General features: G+C 36.3%; 1 protein-coding gene across 2 annotated transcripts in view; it reads left to right on the top strand.

Moving 5' to 3' along the window:
- The first annotated feature begins 275 nt into the window (after positions 1 to 275).
- The window catches only part of RSBN1L (round spermatid basic protein 1 like), a 62,376-nt gene continuing 40,589 nt past the window's right edge, over positions 276 to 22,062 (top strand). For both annotated transcript variants that reach the window (XM_074340639.2, XM_019744549.3), the window contains exon 1: positions 276 to 895. In XM_074340639.2, the coding sequence (XP_074196740.1) occupies positions 325 to 895 (571 nt within the window). In that variant the 5' untranslated portion in view covers positions 276 to 324. The remainder of the gene's footprint in view (positions 896 to 22,062) is intronic.

Raw genomic sequence — 22,062 nt, 5'->3', positions numbered from 1 at the left:
GGAGAGGGTGTTCTTTCCGGACAATCACCGGCCACTCGAGTTCACGGTGGCGACAACTGGAAGACCCGCCCCTTGCAGCTCTCCCGGCCACTAGCCGCGCCCCGCGGAGCTGTGACCTCCAAAGCGGGTCCCTTGGCGATCCCGCCTCTTCGACGAGACATTCGCACCTTTGATTGGCGTCTAGGGGGATCCCTCAACGTGGCTTGCCCAATGGAAGGCCCGGCCGGTGGCCCGGACGCTCCACCCCACCCCCGCCCCTCGCGGAGGGCCCGCCCCTGCCTCGCGCCCGGGAGCGGAGGAGAGTAAATACAACAGGAGCGCAAAATGGCGGAACCGCCGAGCTCAGTGCACTGCGCTGCTGTCGCCGCCGCTGCCGTCTCGGAGAAAGAACCGTTTGGCAAGGTGCAGCCCGCCTCCCGGGACCCAATGGGTCCTCTGTCTGCCAAGAAGGTGCGGACTGAGGAGAAGAAGGCGCCGCGGAGACTCAACGGAGAAGGGGGCAGCGGCGGGAACAGCAGGCAGCTGCAGCCGCCCGCGGCACCTTCGCCTCAGAGCTATGGCAGCCCCGCGTCTTGGAGCTTCGCCGCTCTGTCTGCTGCCCCCTCCCCTTCTGCTCGCAGCAGTTTCTCTTTCTCCGCTAGCACGGCCGTCCCCTCCTCAGCCTCCGCTTCCTCCTCTCAGTCCGTGCAGCGCAAACTGCTGGTCCCTCCTACGCTGCTGCACGCCCAGCCTCACCATCTCCTGCTGCCGGCCGCCGCCTCCTCGGCCAGCGCCAAGCCGCGCAGACCCAAGGAGAAGCGAGAGAAGGAAAGGAGGAGGCACGGCCTCGGCGGGGTGGGCGAGGCCGGCGGGGCAGCCCGGGAGGAGAACGGGGAGGTGAAGCCGCTGTCGCGAGGTGAGTGCCGGCGCCCGGAGGGGGGAAGGGAGGGCGCCCCGGCCCCCGCCACCCGCTCGCGCCCGCGGGGTTGGCGCAGGAGGCGCGCGGGGGCCGCGTGCGCCAGGCTGGAGGGGGCGGGAAGCGTCCGGTTCTGTGCGGGCGCTTTTGCAGTCCCCGTGGGTACAGGAAATGGAGCCCGTAATTTCGGTCGCAGCGAGGGGAATGGCCGAAACTCTTATTTTCTACATCGTTTCTGCCTCCTAGTCAATGCGCTGCAGGGTTTGTAGAATTCCGTCTAGAGGACCCGTCTGGGTTATTTTGGCTACGGAGCGAGATGGGAGGGTTTGGTCTTGTAAAAGACGCTTGATTAGTAGATCTTCTAGACTTAATCATGGAATTCATATTTGTGACAAGCTCTAGCGCCAGAAAACCCTGTCAAAAAAGGGGTGTGGAGAGCCTTGGCGTCAGCTGGAAGCTACCAGAGGCCTGAGCTTTTCATCCCTATTAGGGAAATGAGGTAGTGTGCAGGCCCGAAGTGTGCTATTTCATAAGGTACCCTCCCTCCTCCCTCCTTCCGCCCCGTAGTCTTAAGTGTGTTGAGTGGTCCTGTTTGAAATACCACCCTTCTGAAAGAATTTTTCAGCCATATTTCTTTTTTTCCTGCAGCAAACGATAAAATCTGGAAGGGTTGACATTTTTTGGCCAGATCGAGTAGCTGCAAAATGTTTTAGCATCAGAAAAAGGCAAATTCTTAAGCGTCCTTTTCAGACACGGTTAGACAGTTTTAAAATGTAAGCTAGTCATATAATTTTCAGAAAGTATTTAAAATGTACGTATAGTCCTACCTATTTAGCTATTGATACGCAAAGATCTGACAGTGGTACAACATAGAGACTGGTTGAAAAGTAGATCTCTGTGTGATCAAAAGCTCAAAAGCTTAAAGCACATAATGATCTGTACTATAAACATACATTGATACACAGTATTGTCAAAGTATTTTTGTTTTTAAAGGAAAAATGAAATCTCAAGTGGTTTTAGCATTGCTGAACTAATGGTAGCTTAGATCATGAAAAATGCTCTGTGTATTTGAATTAGAATATATTTTCACAGTTTTCAAAAATACCCTATGTGAGTATGTAGCAACAGTTACATACTCATTGATGTTTTGCCTGTAGCAAAGCTTTGACATCTAAGTATAGCCATCAGGTACTTTGGCACAAGGTAAAAAATCTCTCAGCTTTGGAGAGTGATGCTTCTGGGAAAGTGGTTTTGAGGATGAAATTTATACTACTGTTAGTCTGGAATTTAGGTGGTTAGTATTTTCGTTTAATGGTAACATTTAAAAGTTATAATGCCTGGAAGTCTGCATTTGCTGCTTGATATCAGTCTTATTTGTGATGTGTAAACAGTATATTTGCTTTTCTAATTCTTTGAATGAGGAAGTGAACATAGGTATAACATTGTCAGTGTATTGGAATGGCTGAAAATAAATATTCTTTAACAATTCTGACGTAAAATATGGAGCACATAAATGGCCTTTAAAGTGAAATGGCTGTTAAAGAAAAAATTTTCTAGTCTTTTAAATTACATTTAGAATCCTCCTTTTGAAGGCTACTACTTGCATTATTAAGCTTTACATTAAGATGTGGGGAAGATGATTTTCCATGACCTATTAAGGTTTTTTTTTTTTAGTGACTAGGTATTAACATTTGTAAGATTTTCATTTTTTGACAAAAATGTTTCTATTTCATTAAGAAAAAGCTAAAAATCAAAGAGAAGGATTGCTTTTCAGTGTCTTGATGGTAAATTTAATGGGTAAAAATCTTTCCCTCTTAATTTAGGAAGTACTCAAATCCTTCTAAAGTTCAGGTTTAACTGAATTGAAGTTCTGTTTTAATCAATTAAGGAGATTCTTAAGCAACAGTGGTATTAAAATAAAATAGCAAAATCACATAGATGATTTAATATAGATATAAATTGCAAATATAAAAGTCCTAATTTGTAGTACAGTTCTTGGAACTTTTTGTAAAAATCTTAGTAAATGCATAATAACCAAGTTGTTTTTCGTATACATACCCCTCTTTTTAGTGTTCTCAGTTGAGTGGTTCAGAGGATAGCGCCTGGGACAGCTCAGTGACCCCCTCACTTATTTCATAGTTCATTGATTGAACAATCTGAATTAGAATCAGAAGTTAGCTATAAAGGCATCTAAGCAAGGAAGATCCTTCAAAAAACAAAAAAGAATTCCAAAAGATCTAGCCTCCCAACTCCATTAAGCAATTAAGCTCCTCTATTTATTTGTAGTAAGTTTTTTTAAAAAAGTCTTTAGTAAGAACTGCTAAATTTTTGCATTGGCTACCATTGTAACACAAATTATTTATATTAAATGGAAGTGTATATGAAAGGGCTTGGCAGGTCATTGAATAAATGTTGAGTCAGAAGCATGATAATTTGTTTTTTTAATCCCTATAACAAATTAAAAGTAGATTTGAAAGTTAAGAGTGATGAGCAGCAGAATTATAGAAGCATACCCATCTAGGTCCTTTGTATACGGGCTGATGCCTTACACACCTAAAACCTCTGAGGCCGTCTAGTCATAGTGCTGTAGCTGACTTGTGTGATAGCCTGAGTCATCAAGTAAAATGTATTTCTTATAAAAAGAAAATGTGCAAAACATTTTTGATTTTTGAAACTAGAAAATGACCAGACTTTGGTGCTTACAGAGGTAATGTACTGAACAGTTCACAGCCCATTTTCTTGTAGGACTGAATAAATTACTGAAGTGTGGAAGGTAAAGTGCGACATGCACTGAAGGTATCCAACATTTAGAGTTACTTTATAACAAACAACAGAACATACATTTCATTAGAGAGCAAAATGCTTTAACTGATACTAGTAACCAATACAACTTTCATAGATCTAATTTTTGTTAGTGTTTTTGCTTTGCATTTAACTTTTTTCTCCTTAGAATTGACCCTGTGATGTATCCCAAAACAAAACCAGAACATTTCACTGAATTTTTGCCTTGAAAGTGTAGTTACAGAATTTAATGAAAACAGAGGCTTTTCTTAGAAATGAATAATTTGAGGTATATAATTATTAGTGATTTTAAAGGGATACATGTTCAAAGATGTTCAAACTAGACTTTCCCCCATCTTTCTAATATTATTCCACAATTTTAGGTTAAATTCCTATTTAGTGTTCATCATTATAACCAAATATTTGTCACTGCTGGGATAGTTTACTATGATTTCATTTTCATATGTAATCTTTTATTTTCCATACCTTGTTTTTTCATTTGATTAGTTTTGTCTGGCAAAGTCTTTCTGTATCCTCCAGCAGCTCCATAAAATGGTTTTCAGCACAATTTTCCACATGGTCAGATCTGTCACATAAACTTACCAGTTCCGTTTGTTCTGTAGTCATCTGTCCCTTCTGTAGCTGTCCTTCCTGCTTTAGTCTGGATTGTTTCCTTTTAGGCCTGCTGCAAAGCTGTCATCTTGGGACTTCCCTTAGCTGACATTCTGGAAGTTTCTTTCACTTTTATTGAGTCTCTTTTTCTGGATCCCATACCTTCCTTTTGGTTTCTTCCTTCATATTGGTTTCCTCTACTATTACTGTGAAAGAGTGAATGGGAATTTTTTTTGGATTTTATTTTTACCCCCTTACTTGACTGGCTGTTGAGAGATTTCTATCTTGGAAATCATTTTCCCTCAAATGTTTGGAGGTGTTCTGTTATTGCCTGGCTTCCAATATTGCGGTTGCAAAATTTGATCTCCAGAAAGTTGTCTTTTGTTCTATCTGGGAGATTTGAACCCTTTCGCTGAATTTTAAAATTTCAGGTGTCTTTTAAAAAAAATGTTTTATGAGCTCTTGTTCATTGTTCCTGTGTTATATATAGCATCTTGTTCCGTTTTTCATGGGTGCAACATCTTCTGTTATCTCATCTTTGACATGTTCTTCTGTTCCTTGCATTGGTTTTGGTTCCTATAACTTTTTTTTCTGTTTGTTCTGGTTTCTTTCTTTTGGAGGCTTTCTTCAGATCTGTGTGATCTTTAGCAGGTCCTTCATATTCAAGAGAAAGTTCCAAAAGGGGTAGAAGGCTCACTGGACATGCATGAGCATGGCTTAGTGACTAAAGAACCCTTTTGTTTTTACCTTTATTTCTTTTCTCTGGATGGTGGATAAGAAGGCTTTCGTTTTCTTCAGAAAAGTCTGTCTGTAAGTGGAATAATGGAAAGAGGAGGAAATTGGCACAGGTAATGAGTTTAAATGGCAGTGTTCTCCTGCTGGAGAGGAGAAGCAAGCTACAAGTCCCACCTTTCAGTTTATAAAGTTTCACTTAGTCTCCCTGTTTTTATACCAACATTTCACCTTTGTGTGGGATGCCTCTGAGCCTGGAGCCACTCTGCTTCAGTTTTGCTGGAGACTGTACCTCTCATTCTCTTATGACTGTGCACGTGCGCTTGTGTATGTGTTGAAGGAGGGGTAGAGGGTTGGTTCTCCCCTCTTGCCTGTCCCAGCACCTCCAGTTTCTAAGCCTTTCTGGAGTAAATAGGGTTGTTTGTCATTATCGCTTTCTGTAGGGACTTACTTGAACCTTCCATTATACTTTAACCTTCCATTATGCTAAGTCACTTATCATTCCACCATCAGCTTTCTGTCTTTATACAGTACATTGTATTTCAGGTTATAGTTACAGTGTTTCCTGCCTCTATCAAAGAAGGAATTTGTTTCTTTTTCTCCTTATTGTTTGGGTATGTTTTTCAAGAAGAGATTTTAATGTTAGTTTTATTTTGATTTGTTCCTATTTGTCTGACATTGGTAAAGTCACTCAATCTTTTTGAGCCCATATTCATCTGTTACATAAAGATACCTTTTTCACAGCGTGATTATAATTACATGAACCTGGCGTATTGTTTGCATTCATAAGGGATATTAATTCCGAACCCTTTTTTTCTGTTTAACACATTGGAGACATTTAGCTTTCCTGAATTCGTGGATAGGTATACAGTTTACCCATTGATATCCTGGAGTCTGGGACATTCTGGTATATATTGGTATGATCCATACTAACTTTGAGACAAATTTATATTTCAGAGATTTAAAGTTATTATAGTAAATGTCATTAATTTTTCACTATCTTCAAGTGAATTACACTTTCAAATTATAGGTGAACTACCTAAAATAGAATATTGAAAAAATAATGATCCTTAATTTGTATTAGAGTAAAAGAATCGTGAAATATTATGGCTTATATAAAATCTTTTTGTGTGTGATTAAGGAGAATTGATAATAAAAGTACATTTTTACCAACTAAACTAATATTTTTTTATAAATTTGTTTAAATTTATGTTGTACATATTTTTTTCTTGAATGGTAGATTGAAAATATTTTTATCATGAAAAGTTTTAAGTAACACAAAAGAAACCAGAACAATATAATGAATTTTGGGTTTACCCATCATCCTTCTTCAACAATTATCAACATTTTACAATTCATGTTTAATTTCTGCTCCTCCACTTATTTTTATTCTTTGCTCTAGTATTTTAAAGCATATTTCCAACATATATTATTTTATGCCAAAATAACGAGGATTGAAATTTTTCCCATTACAGACCTAATAATGCTTATAAAATTTCAACAACACGTGTGTGTACTTTAAAGAGTGAAATTCTCCCCCACTCCCAAACTATCATTAACAGTTTGGTATATCTCTTCTGGAATAGATGTGCTTATATATTTTTTAGGTTAACTCTCTATAAAAAATTTGTTTTACATTTATGATAAAATATGCATAAAATTTACTTACTATTTCAGCTGTATAGTTTAGTGGCATTAAGTACATTGTTATGCAATCACCACATTCATCTCCAGAACTTTTTCCATCTTCCCAAACTGAAGCCCATAGCCATTAAAGAATAACTCCCCCTTTTCTACCCCCACCACCCCTGGTAATCATCATTCTACTTTTTGTCTTTATGAATTTGACTACTTACATGAGTGGAATCATAAAGCATTTGTACTTTTGTGACAGGCTTATTTCACTTGATCTAATGTCTTCAAGGTTCATCCATGTTGCAGTGTGTGTCATAATTTCCTTTTTAAGGCTGAATGATACTCCATTGTATATATATGCCACATTTTGTTTATCCATTCATCTCATACTTGGATTCTTCTGCCTTTTGGCTATTGTGAATAATGCTGCTATGAACATGGGTATACAAATATCTGTTTAGTATCGAAAAGTAAGTAAGCTAACAAAAAAAACCTTGTAACAGCTAAGTGAAGCAGATTACTTGTGAAGTCATTGTGCATTCAGCCACATCAGCATAGGAAATAAAATATAACTTTTTATTGTAGTTCTAAGTATATAGAAAAGTTGAAAGAATAATAGTGATTCTGTGTAGATTTTCCTCTTTGATTCAATAGGTGTTAATATTTTATCATATGTATGCACTGAATCATTTGAAAGTTGTAGACATCGTGATGTCTTAAGTGTTTCAGCCTTCATTTCCTCAAAGTAACCACATAACCACAATAACATTAAAACAATTAAGAAAATAATCACATAGCCTGTCTCTATACAAATTCTTCCAGTTATCCCCAATTCCCGTATTGTACCCAAACACACTACATCTATTTATTTATTTTAATCTAGAGCTCTCCTGCTCACAGTTTTTTCATATGACATTGACTTTTTGAAGATGCCAGTTCAACAAACCTGTTATAGTGTAGTTTTTCCTATGTTCATGATTTTTAGACAATAGTTTTATTGTGATACTTAGCTTGATTCTTTGTATTTCTTATAAACTAGACGTTTGGTATAAAGCTTTGGTTAAATTCAGATTAAGTAGTTTTGGGAAAATTAATTTATAGATGTACATCATATTACATTCCATTAGGAGGCATGGAATACTGATTGTGCCATTAGTAATGATGCTGAATTTCATCACTTAGTTGAGGTGACCATTGTCACCATTGTAATAGTTCGCTTCCTATTTGAATTTAGTGAATAATCTGTGGGGTGATGGCTTTGTGAGCATCCAACTCCCCAACCATCTTTTGACTAATTGCTTTAGTATTAATTTATGTTCCTTGTCTGAGTCTCCTATTTCATTGGGGGTAAAGAAAGATGCTAAACTCTTTCTGAATAAAAAATGAATTCATTTTGGGGACGGGGAATTAAAAATAAATTGCTACTCTTATATCTAGATTAAAATTTAGCAATCTATTTTGATATTGGTTACCAAAAAATATACTATGAATTCGTTGGTATGACTAGAATCTTATGGTAAACACTTTTCTTGAATTCTTAATAAACCATAGTTTGATAGTTTAATGCACAGTCGTTTGAGTTTTGGAAAGCTACTTGCAGAATGCTTACAGTTAAAGATTGATTGTAGTTGGTCAGTTACAATTGGTCATTATTACAGTGTTGGTACCATGGGCCCAAAATAAAAAGCCCCTACCAGTTTTTTTAAATATAGTGGGTATACATTAGTATAGTGTGTTAAATACTACATATAGTTCAAAATTATGATCTCTAGTCCGTAATGTCCTCTGTTGACTAATATAAATGAACTATATACCTATATGAATTCCCATTTAACTAGGTTATATCAATTCTTTCAAAGAAGGCATAGTTTTAGTCATTTTATGATCTTTGCCTTACACTCAGTGATTGATTTGAAGAAACAAAAAACAATACTTTTTCTATTAAAAAATTAATTTCTTTGCATTACAAATTTAAGAAGCTATTCTTTTTAGCTTTTTTATAGAAAGGGTATCCATTTTATTTAGATATTGTTTAATCCAGAGACATTTTCACTGGTTTAACATGTATAGCAATGTTCTGGAAAGCAGATGTCCTGGGTTCATTTTCTGGTTAAATCATTGATGAATTTTATATCTTAAGGGAATAAATATTCATCATCTTTCAGTTTTCTTCTTGAGGATAATGAAAATACCAGAATTATAAATTCTGTCAAGCTTTTTTGAGATGGGTGACAAGCTGGGCAATGAGTACTTGGATTAGAATATAAGCTTTTTGAGGACAAACAGCAACAACACTAGTTAACATTTATAGACCTGTACTCAGCACTTTATATGTAGTTTTATTTAATTTTCACAACTTTTTAAAAGTTCCATTAGACATTAGTCTTTTAAATGTGCTATGTGGAAACTCAGAAGATTTAAGTAACTTGCCCAAGGGTATAAAATAAGTAGTAAATCTGGGTTTCAGATCTTTAGATAGATTGACTTCAGAGCTCTAGCTATACGCTACTGTGCAAATTGTGTTAATGTTTTTAAACACCCTTCCAGAAATGTACCTTTCATTGTGAAAGAGTTTGCCAAATAAATGAACTGCACTTTGATGGAAAAGTAGGACTTAGGTAAATGGAGATGCTGGAGACTGGCTTGTTAGGTAGAGGGGACGGTGTGAGCAGGATCATAGAGACCGGAGTGTGCGTGGTGTGTTCAGTGTCTGGGAACCCAACCATTTGGCTGCGTTGGTGATTTTGTACAAAGTTGGGAGGTAGAACAGCATGGCAGTTGAAAGACTTCTACAATTAGTCTTTTATTTGCTAGGAAAAGGAGTTTAGGCTTATTCTGTAGGCAAAAACAGCAAGGCACAGTTGTTTTAGTAGGGCAATAAAATAAAATATTCAAATTGGTATTTTTGATAGTATTGTGTAAGGTGAATTGGCTGAGAGAAAAATTAGAGACAGGGAAATGGGAAACTAAAATGAAGTGATTTTCGTGTTACAATGGTTGGTACTCCTAGACACAGAAAGGAAAAGGTTTTGAGAGGGAGTATGTGATAAGGCATCATGATTATCAAATACATATGTAACAATAAAGGAGGGTTTATATATAATTCTGTGGTTTCAGATGGAGAAAATAAGCATATCATTGAAAAAATGTGAGTAGGTCTGCAGGAGAACTGGTTTAAAAAGATGGATATGAGTTTGAGATGCAGGCAAGTATCTTATATTAGAATTCTGTTATAAGAAGCAAGTTAGATTTAGTGGTGAGTCAGTTGGTAAGGTTTAAAAACGTGCTATGTATAGATTCTTTTCAGTAAGTGTCTGTGTGCTTCAGTATGCGTGTGTGGAGAGGACCCTTTTAAAAGTCTCCTTACAGTGGCACATGCTTTTTCTGTGAGGAGCAAATAATCTCAGATTCTCTCTGTAACCAGCTATTCACAGACTTTAAAAGGTCCATAAAAAACCTCAAGATTAGGCGAGGTCTCTTAATTTTCCTCTGTTCTAACAATTTAACCATTTATCTTCCATTTGCCCTTTCCCTCCTAACCTCTCCTGCCATTCTCTTTATCTCCGCTGCTCCTTATTTTAGCATTTGGTTTAAGTTTGGGTCCTTTTATATAGTACTCTTCTCTCTGGCTTTGCTAATCGCTCTGTTAATTTTCTGGTGTCTCTTGTTCTCACTCCCAAAAGTCTTAGCTTAGTGCAGAGTTTTAGATCCACATATTCAACTGCCTCTTGACATAACCACTATTAGATGTCTGATAGAACTGTAAAATTAGTATGTTCAAAACTCTTAGTCTTCCTTAGCCAAATTTGTCTTCCTTATCTCAGTGCCATCATATATATCCAGTGGCTCAAGCTTGAAAACTCGATTCTATACTTTACCATCATCCAACCTGTAGCCAAGTCTTGTCACTTCTAGTCACTATCTTGCATATGTATCTACTTTAGTTCCGTTCTTTCTACCAGCCTTAGTTCAAATAACTGCCTCCTTATTGGGCTCCCTGCTTCAGATCTGTCATCTTTCAATTCATTGTTCATACCACAGCCCAAGTGATAACTAGAGATCTAAATGCATATTTGATATGTTACTTTTCTGTTAATACGATGATGTCCAAATTCCTTAAAATGACATCCAAGGCTCTGTATGATCCTATTCTTTTTCAGCTCTTCAAATTCTCCCCAGTACTCCTTGCTGCCTGGAACTTTCTCTACCCATTATCCTTCCATCCCTAGTTAATGTCTCCTTACCTTTTAGGATTCACCTTGAAAGGGAGGCCTTTCCTACTCTCTGGACTAGGTTAGGTCCCCTTACTGTTTCTTCCCATATCACTTTGCACTTCTTGTATTCTGGCTTTTCTTCACTTCATTTTAATAACTTGTTTGGTTGTCTCCTCTAGACTGTAAGCTCTGTGAAATCTGCAGCTACAATCATTGTGTTTCAGGTCAGGCCCTTAACTGCTAGGTACTTGATAAATATTTGGAAAATGAATGAGTTGCTGTACATTTGAGCACTTTTTGCCTGCTCAGAAGAGATGTCTTATTATTCAGGAAAATTTTGGCAGGTATTTCGAAGTGAGAACAGCAGAAAGGTGATAATGGGATGAGAAGTTGATCAGCAGCTCACAGACAATGGGCAAATTGTTAAGTAAGCAAAAGAGGCAGGTATTGATGGTATGAGAACTATTAATAGAAAGGAAATGAACCTCGTGGATAATGCTAATTGAATTACATTTGACTGACTTTGAGTTATCAGAATTGCCATTTTGTGTACTCTTTAATCTCAGGAAAAACAAAAACATAAACTTACCACTGCATTGTACGAAGAAGATATGTTTTTAATCTGAGTTTGTTTTCTGTCACCTCAAAAAGTTCCCTGTTGCCATTCAGTGCTCACCCAGGGGTGATCTGTTTTCTGTCCCAATAGTTTTGTCTTTTCCAGAATGTTATATAAATTGAGTCATATACGTACTCCCTAGCTTTTTTGTCTTTGAATTCTTTCACTTAGCGTATTGCTTTTGAGATTCATCAGTGTTCTTGCATTAATTAGTTCATTCCTTTTTATTTCTGAGAGGTAGTTAGTTCATTGTATAGAGATACCACAATTTGTTTCTTCATTTGCCTTTTGATGGCCATTTGGATTGTTTCTAGTTTTTGATGATTATGAGTAAGCCTGCTACAAACATTCACATACAAATCTTGGGGTGGATATATATTTTCATTTCTCTTTAGTAAGTAAATACCTACAAGTGGAATTGCTGGGTTGTGTGGTAAGTTTATGTTTAACTCCATAACAAACAGCCAAACTTTTCTAAAGTGGCTATATCGTTTTTCATTCTCATCATCCCTTCATATTGTCAGTTTACTAAATTTTCACCATCCTAATAGGTATGTAGTAGTATTTTATTGTGGTTTTAATTTGCAGTTCCCTAATAACTAGTTATGTGTAGCATCCTTTCATGTGTTTGTTTTCCATCCCTGTTTCTTGGGTGAAATGTCTGTTCAAATTGTTTGTTATTGGATGTGTTCTTGTTATTAAATCTTGAAAGTTTTTTACACATTCTGTGTACTAGTTTTTTATGAGATATGTATTTTGCAAATGTATTCTCCCATTCTGTTGCTTTTCTTTCTCTTAATATTATCCACACTTTTTTTATAGTACAAAATGTGATTTTGATGAAGTATACTTTATAATTTTTTTCATGGTTTGTGCTTTTTGTGTCTTAACTAAGAGAACTTTGCCTAATCCAAGGTCACACACAGGTTTTCTCTTAAGTTTTCTTTTAGGTGCTTTATAGTTTTAGATTTCATATTTATGTCTACAGTGCATTTTTTTTTTCTACAGTGCATTTTGAAAATTGTATGTGTATCTTACTTTTTGATTAATGTGAGAATTATTTTGTAGTTATCTCACTCTCCACAATCCCATAGGGGATTATTATTAAATTTATTGATTAAATTAGGGACAGATTGCAATCATTACTGAATTATCTTTATACTTAAAAGCTACATGTATCTCTTTACCTATTCTTATATTCTTTTATATTTATATAAAATTTATTGGTATTACAGATTAGGAATTTCTTCTGGTATTTTGTTTTATTTTGGGGAGTTTTTTTTTTGCAGATTATTACTGGTATATAAGAAAGCTTTTGATTTTTCTACATATACTTGATAATTGGGTATATAATTTTATAACAGTGAAAGGTTATCAAGGTTATTTTTCATCAGAAACAGATTGAATTATAGTAAGATACTTTGTAATATTCAGGAAGTGATTTCTTTGTGGTACTTCAAGCATTGTGTTTGTCTTTGAAACCTGAAGTCTCTATTAGCAGAGTATAATTATTCAACTTGACAAACATTTTTAATACTTAGATGCTGTGGTAGGTGTTAACAAAAATGACAAAATCTTTAATATACAGTCCCTGCCTTCAAGTAACTTAAAGGTTGTAGCAGGAATACTAGAAAAAGTAATGATAACATTTTGTGCAGTAAGTTAAATACCATAAGACAAATGGAAAGTACTAGTGATACTAGGGGCAGGCAGATATGAAGAAAAGGAGAAAGGGATGCAGGAGGGAGGAGGGGATGTTTGAGAGAAACTGAAAGCATTTCAATAAAGATAAACGAGTTCTAGGTAGAGAGATTATGTGAAGTGTTAACATTCATAGGAACTACGTAGGAAAACAGTTGTGCGACATCACAGAAGCTGAGGGAGGAAATAATTTCGAGATCTTTGATTCTCTTTATAGCCCTGACATTATATGTTGTTAATAAGTATTTTTATTCTAGCCATTTATGCTTAGATTTTAAAATGTCAATGTGTTTTATAAGATAAGTTGTAACATTTCTCTGAAGTCAGTGCCTGTCTTGTGCATACTACATAACTTACCCCAACTTCATTAATTAATCATAAGACGACTTTGTAAAGGCTACATTATCTGTTGCTGTGTTACAAACTCACCTAAAACATGGTGGCTTACAACAACAACCATTTTATTTATATCTGATGATTTTATGGGTCAGGAATTCCAGCAGGATTGGCTAGATGACTCTGCTTCACGCAGGGTTGCTCGGGGGTGTTGAGTTGGTGGCTGGTCTTGTCTGGTAGGTCCACATGCCTGTTGCCTTGTTCAGGGATGGCCAGATGCTGAGCTGAGCCCGTCTCTCTGTTCATGTGTTAGGGCCTCTCCATATGATCTCTTCATCAGGATAGTTGGATTTCTTTCATGGCAGCTCAGGACTCCCAGATACCTGGGTGGAAACAGCAAGGATTTTTATAACCTCGCTTTGGAAGTCTGAACCAGTTCCTCCCTATACTCATAGTAGCGCCTTAGGCCTTAAAGGTACATTTGTTTTGTAGAATTTCATTTAGAGCATATTCTAAATTGAACTGAAATAGATCAAGCACCTATAGGAGAGTTATTCGATGATATTAGCTAAATATATAACATTTTAAATTTATAACTTTAATTGGTTGTCTGAAAAAGTATAATTAGTATAAAACAAGAGCAGTGGTTCCCACATATCATTAACCAGAAAGAACTACGATTTACTATTTTCATTATAGAGTATAATTTTAGTTAAATTATATAATTGTATAACGTTGATTTAGAGATCTAGAATGCCCCAGGTTGTATGTGAGTCCCATTTTGTATGACAGCTATTGTATAAGACTCAGCGCTAGAGTGATTTAATTCTGTAACTTACATACCAAATATAATGTCTGTCTAATTAATGTCTTGGTTTTACAATATACTGAGAAGAGAAGTAATTGTACTTCTGTTTTGGAAGCAAATCTTTCCTGGTAAGTCAGTGAGGAAAACGTGATTTGAAATTTTTCATTTTGGGAAGAGAGGGAGCCCGTAACTTTTTCATGTTATGCCTGGCTTGGCTTTCATGTGGGTATATACGTATTTATTTTTTGTTTTCCTGTTACTCTTTCTGTGTTCTTGTGACTACTATCGCTATACTATTTTGTTACTCAATGTACGTTACTAGATGCTTTCCTAATAAAATTCTTCTATTTGTGTTTAATAATAATAGCTACATTTGTCAAGTGCCTATTATATGCTGAGCATAATGTTGGAAAGAATGCGTATATCGCCTTTAATCCTTACAAAAAGTCTAAAAGAAAAAAAAAAGTCTAAAAGATAAGTGCTGTTATCTTTGACAGATAAGAATACTGAGGCACAACACAGTTGAGTAACTTGTTTTGTGTCAGTTACTCAGTGGCAAAAGTGGAATTTTAACTTAAACACGTCTAACTACAGAGCCTCAGAAATTTCCACTGTATTACAATACATTTAGGGTATCTTAATCCAGCTGTCTTAAACTGTCCCATTGTCAACATTCTGTTCCTTTGGGGGCGGGGCTTGAATATGTTAGCTAAAGCAACCTGTCTGTTCCTGAATCCTGAGAGGTAAGTATTGTTCAATTTGAACTTCCTCATAGTCTCTTCAGGCAGAAAGTTTTTTGCATTATGTACAAAACATGGGAAGTTTGTTTCTGTATGAGTCATTATACTATATTTTCCTCTTTATAAAAAATAGAAACAGAATCAAGGAATACTAGAAAAGGGGTCTTCAGAGATCAGTTAATATAAACCCCTGATTTTGTAAGTAACTGGAGTGTAAGTACAAGCCCCCAGTGTTATAAGTAGAAGCAGCAGAAGCTCCACAACTCTCTCAGTTCAGTAATTCACAAGTCCTATGTTCTTAGTTGACTAGATCTGCACAAGTCTTTTGGATCTCAGGGTTCTTAACACGTATCCATTTTTACAGTTGTGTCCAGAAGGACCATTCACCTTTTTAGCAGCTTCCCTCAATATGGATGGGCAAACAACTCTAGAGGGAGGAGTCAGATGTTTTAAATACCATCTGCCTTGTGTTTGTCAGATCTCAGCCATCCCTTAATTAGGAAAGAAGGGTTTCTTTTCTGTGAAAGTTTTTGGAACCCATTTCTATGTTATTCCTTCCCCTGTCATAGAACTACATCTACTGGGGAAGACGTGGTGCAGGAGAGTTAGAGGTAATGCTTATATGTGCAGGTTATAAGTTAGGAACTATTATTAGCCAAATACCATAAAACATTTGTGGTCCAAATAATTCTCATTATGTTTATTGATTTTCTTTTCTCAAGCGTGGTATGAGCTTTTAACGCTAAACTGGGGAACTTGTTAGTTGTCCTAGTTCTCAGTCTCTTCCCCTGGGAAAGTCTGTTAAATGCTCTGAACCCCAACTCTTTCCGCTTTAAAATGAGGAGATTAGCTGAGATTTCTAAATTGCTCCTATAAAAAAACCAATTCTGTGGAAATTTTCTGGCAAGTGCCCCACTCCAACACTATCTTAGTATTCTTCTGTTCTCACGCCTCACTATATCCTGTTTATTTCTAGAGTCTTTTAAAAGCATTTTCTTCCATATATTACATCACGGTTTCTCTAATTTGTCCTCTGCTTGTTTCTTATTTCTTATGTGGGCTCAACAAACATTTATTTAGTGTTGGCTGTGTGCTTGGCCCTGTGGGGGGAATGCACAGAGGAAATCTGTTTATATTTCTCGTCTTTAGAAAATTTATAGTGTAACTGGAGAGATAATTAACTGCAATGTAAGAGACATTCTGTATTGATGCTCGTCTTGTTTCTTACTTTTTCTGTGTTTTGCTCTTTATTTTTCGTCTTCTGTGACTGCTGACCCTTCAGATGTTTATCACTAGTAATTTGTTTCTATTTACTTTAACCTTTTTTTCTGGAAACTTCATTCATATCTAGCATCAGTTATGTGCAAAACACTATTCTAGGTTCTATAAAAGATAACAGAGATGAGTAAAATATGGTAACTGCAAAAGAGTTTATAATCCAGTAGGGCAGATAGAGTAGCTACACAAAGAATCAGAATTTAAATCATAAGAGAGGGAGGAGGAGGCCACGATCATTTCTAGTTGTAGGGATCAAGGAATGTTTAATGCATGAAGTTGAATTTCAGCTGGCTCTTGGAGCGTGTGTAGGAGTTGGGTAGGCAGGGTTAGGATGGGTGAAGGCATTCTAGCTAAATGATATTAGCAGAAATGGTGGGAGTAAGACATTTGAGTAATAATGAATCAGATGATCTGGAATCTTGTGTGTATACACATGTGGTTGTGTAGTGGAAGAAACGATTAAAGATAGGTGAGTCTTGACTGTGAAGATTCTTGAATGACATACTGTGGGAATTTTCTTTTTTTAGGTAGGGTTTGTTCATTTGATTAAAGCAGAAGAGAGTGACGTGATAAACTATGCTTTTCAAGGAACATTTATTGGTCACTGTGTGCTTAGTGGATTGGTGGAAAGGAGAAATGTTGTTGTGGCTATGGAAAGGGAAAAGAAGACAGACGAACATATTTCAGAAACATAGACTGAACTGAGCAAGTGATTTAATGTTAGGGGAGAACATTATAAAGGAAGGAAGTATAAAAGATGTTGAGAAGTTTTTGAATTGAGATGTGTGAGGATGTTGTTCCATTAAAATAAATAGGGAATTTAGAAGGAGAGCTTAAACCTTATTTATATGAGAAAGATAATTTTGGTGTTAAATATTTCTTACGGAGATGAAAGTGTCGAGCTTGGCAGAGGTTGGGTTGGGAGATTAATTTGGGGATTCTTTTGCTTAAAGGTTATAGTTTAAACTGTAGGAGTGCATTTTTTGAAGTATAGAGAAAGACGGGAGAAGCATGCCAAAGATGGATCTTAGGTGAATGTGCAAGTTTGGATGGGAAGATCGTGAGGTTTTGAGTAGTAGGGAGGATAGTGCAGTTTTCCTGAAACTTACCGGGACGTTTTGAGGAAGAGGTCAATAATGTCTGTTGCAGTGAGGACCAAGAATAAAGGGCTGAGAAGGCATTGGATTTGGTTGTCTTGTTTAGCTTTGTTGGAGAGGGAGGGGGTGTGATCAGTCTCTTCTTTCCCATTCATTGTATGTGCAATCCTTTCTCTTCTTTTTCCTATCTCCTTCATCTTTTACTTTCCCTTTGTAGTCATACCACTTTTGTAATTGTACTTTCTCTTCTACCTCCCCACTTCTGTATTATTTCTCTCTTTCTCCTGCTAGTTCTCAGATCTCTTTCCAGCCATACTTATTCCTGGTTGTGGGGTTGTGGGGGAGGTGGCAGCTGTGGCGGGCAGATCAGTGTTGTTACTCAGACCAACCGATTTCATGGACTGCATTATTGTAGTGTGAATTATGGCACAAATCCAATGCAGGCGAAACTGTGATAGCAAGAAACCTATTTGAGGTTTGTGCTTACAAGAATGTATGGCTGAAAGCGCTAGCAGTGAAATTCTACCAACATTTCTTAAGAACTGCCAGTGTGGATTTTTATGACACTTCTATTAAAAAATAAAATCTAGGGAACCTATTATCAAGATTTGTGATTTAATGTGTCATACTATATAGTATGGGTTTTATATGTTTTTCTTAACAGCTGTTAAATGTAACAAATTATGTATGTATACATATGCAGAATATGTATGTATCATATTTTCTCTGTTTCATTTGTTCCTGTCTTTGTTAACTATAACATAACCTTGAAATAATGTATATAAAGTGAGGTAGAAAAGCACTTGAACAATTTTAATGAAGGGAGCAGTTTGGAAAAAGTACGATTATTTTCATGTATGTGTGTATATTAGGTTATAAATTAATTCAGTGTTATATTTTGAAGTGTTTTTTCTCTTATCTTTCCTTCTAATATACTTTAAATGATTATAAATCTTTTTAAAAATACTTGTCTGAATATAATTATCAATTTTTCTTTCAGAAAGGAGATTTAGACTAATAACTTAATTACACAAGTAATATGTAAATAGAAATCCCTTTCTGTTGTAGAAATTTCAAATAATTTAGAAGTACATGAAATTAAAAACCAGGAGTTCCCTTTGTTTCTTCCCCAGGAGTAAACCCTGTTAGGCGTTTGTATTTGTCCTTCCAGACCTTTTTCTATGCATTTACATATACACATACATACACACTCACAGAAAAGACTATATAGCTTATTTTTAAAAACCTAAATATACTATATGCATTTTTCTATAACTTGCTCTTTTGACTTAATAGTGTGTCTTGGAACTCTATTACATAGTGTTAAATTTATACACACATGAGTGTGTATTTCTTTTAAGTTTTGCCTTTATAAATTTGTATAAATGTAGATTTTAGTAAGCTTTTAATTTTAGAAAAGTTGCAAAGATGGTATAGAGTTCCCATGTACTCTGTACTTACTTTCTCCCATTATTAAAATCTTACATTGTATACTACATGTGTCACAATTAATGAACTAGTATTGATACATTATCATTAACTTAAAGTCCATACTTTATTAAAATTTCCTTAGTTTTCACCTAAAGTCTTTTTTTTTGGGGGTCAAGGATCCCATCCAGGATACCACATTACATTTAATCAGGTCTGTTTAAGCTGTTGGCTATCTGAGTTTCTGAGACTTTTCTTGCTTTTGGTGACTTTGACAGTTTGACAATACTAGTCAGGTATACCCATTATGAAATGTTCCTCAATTGGGATTTGTTCAATTTTTTTTCTTGTGATTAGACGGGGGTTATGGGTTTTGGGGAGGAAAACCATGACTTTGTAAATTTTTTTTTTTTTTTTTAAAGATTTTATTGGGGAAGGGGAACAGGACTTTATTGGGAACAGTGTGTACTTCCAGGCCTTTTTTTCAAGCCAAGTTGTCCTTTCAGTCTTAGTTGTGGAGGGCGCAACTCAGCTCCAGGTCCAGTTGCTGTTGCTAGTTGCAGGGTGCGCAGCCCACCATCCCTTGTGGGAGTCAAACCGGCAACCTTGTGGTTGAGAGGACACGCTCCAACCAATTGAGCCATCTGGGAGCTCAGCAGCTGCTCAGCTCAAGGTGCCATGTTCAATCTTAGTTGCAGGGGGCAGAGCCCACCATCCCTTGCGGGAGTTGAGGAGTTGAACTGGCAACCTTGTGGTTGAGAGCACGCGCTCCAAGCAACTTAGCCATCTGGCCACCTGGGAGCTGAGCGGCAGCTCATTGACTTCATTCTAGTTGTGGAGGGTGCAGCTCGCTGGCCCATGTGGGAATCGAACTGGCAGCCCCGTTGCCGAGAGCTCGCGCTCTAACCAACTGAGCCACCCGTCCGCCTCAATCAGCTTGTTTTTAGCTGCACCCTTTGCCTTGCCTGGGATACCTGTCTTGAAGACTATTTAGTTTTTCCACACAATGAAAATTCAATGTTTGCCTTAAGGTTTGAGATTGAAATGATTAGACTGTTTAGGGTGAGGGTGGGAAGACGGAAGTTCAATTCTTACGTAAACTCTTAAACAATTCCCTTGTTTTAAGATCCCTCTGTGTGTGTGTATACATGTATACGTACACATATGTGATGTGTTTACACAAATGAATATACACATAAGTATATGTGTATGTATGTGTTTACATATATACACAAAGGTAATGCATATACACATACATATGAAAGACTTGGATTCTCTTAGATTTACATTTGTATATAACTTGCAATTTTTCTCTAACATGTCATTCATGAACATTTTCCCCATGATAACTTTTAATCAAACATGATTTTTAATAACTTCACAATTTTCCACTTATGCATATACCTAAATTTATTTAACCAATCTCCATATTAAACATTTAAGTTATTTACAGTTTTTCACTATTATAAATAATATAGCATGAGGACCTTTGTACAGATACATTTGTGCAGGCTTGGTTGTTTCCTTTTTATGAAATCTTAGCAGTGGAATAGTGGAATAAAAGGAATGATCAATTTTAATACTTTTTCAATATGTTGCCCTCCAGTAAGACTTTCAGTGTATACTCATTATCATTGTGTAGAAGTGTCTGTTTCACTTCACCTTTGCCAGCACTGGTTATTATCTTTAAGAAAAATTGTTTGATATGTGAAAAATGGTTTCATATTGTTTTAATTTGTATTTCTTTGAATATTGATAGGGTTGAACTCTTTTTATGTTTATTTGACATTAACATTCTATTTGTCTATTTTTAATTTTCTTTTAAAATATTTTATTAAAAATAACTAGGTTATTTTTAGGTATTAAGTTGTAAGATAACTTTATATAAAAAGAGCTCTGCATAAAAAATTAGCCCATTGTCTTTTGGGAAAATTATTTGTCTTTATTGAGACTTACCCAGAAAAACTGTGGGTCCTTAATGTTATTGGAGGAGTAGCTTCATTAAATTGTAGAGATTTTGTCAAAAATGACCAGGACAGTTAGAAAAGGGAAATAAATTTGAGGAACTTCTCCTGGGAGGGTTTAAGGACTAAGAATTCTCTTCCTTGCTGTGGCTTGGCAGAGGAAAAGAAGAAAGGATTAACAGAGATCAACCTAGAACACCATATAGGAGAGAAAGTCATAATGTACACTCACTGGACCGATTTCATGTAGTAAACAAGCATTCATTGAGGAAGAGCCTTTTCTACTCAAGGACCGCATACCGGTCGGGGCAGGGATGGTGACAAGGATAAAGATATGTTTGTAACTAACTAGAATTCAGTGTTACATTTGTTGTACTAGAACTAGAGATAGAGAACCTGCTCACTGTATTATTAGGTATAGTACTAATGGGCCTCGTGTGGTTACTTCGCACAGAACACATTATTCATAGAATGAGCCTATCGGTGGCTGCCAGAAGTTATGCCTTTCACCTCTATTACTTGGAATGATAAATGACAGCTGAGGTAATAAAAGTGAAATGGTACCCAACCTTAGTTTTGAGCAGTTAAATTTTTTTTTCTGGTCATCAATATGAGTATTTTTGTTATAATGAAAATACTTAATTACATTTCTTGTATTTTTTTAAAGCAGGGAAGTATGTAGTACATTTTTGAACGTTATTAGAACGGCTTAAAAAAGTCGCAATCTTCTGTTATCTGGAAATCTGTGAGTTAATTCAGAAGATTCTAGAAAAATAGGTTGTTGATGTATTATTTAATCTCGTGAAAGGATTCTCTAACAGTGCTTTTCATGTTTTACTTGAGTGATTCCTTTAATATTTTTATGTGTATGTGAGTGTGTATTTTCATCTCTACATTATTATAATGACTTTAATACTGGTGGGGACTCGTGAATTTTATTATAACTAGATGAAAAAAAGGTTTTATTTAAGGACTGGTTTTCTAAAGTGGTTCTTTATAAGAATCAGCTGATGTCTCATTAATTTTAAGATTTTTTAGTACAGCACTATTATTTATTTTTATCTCTTGCACATAAGCGCTCAATAGAAATGAGTTGGGTTAATGAAATACATGTTACAATGATGCATATATGGCATATGCGCTGAATCGTGAATTGACCATACATTTGAAAATTCCATTTATATTTTGTTTCAAGTTGTTTTAATCAATTCTTTTTTATATCTTA

Source organism: Rhinolophus sinicus, chromosome 4 (assembly GCF_057876585.1).
Source record: "Rhinolophus sinicus isolate RSI-liver-muscle chromosome 4, RSI-T2T, whole genome shotgun sequence".
Lineage (NCBI taxonomy): Eukaryota > Metazoa > Chordata > Mammalia > Chiroptera > Rhinolophidae > Rhinolophus > Rhinolophus sinicus.
Note: the sequence above shows the minus strand (reverse complement) of the source record. Positions and strands in the feature narration are given on the sequence as shown.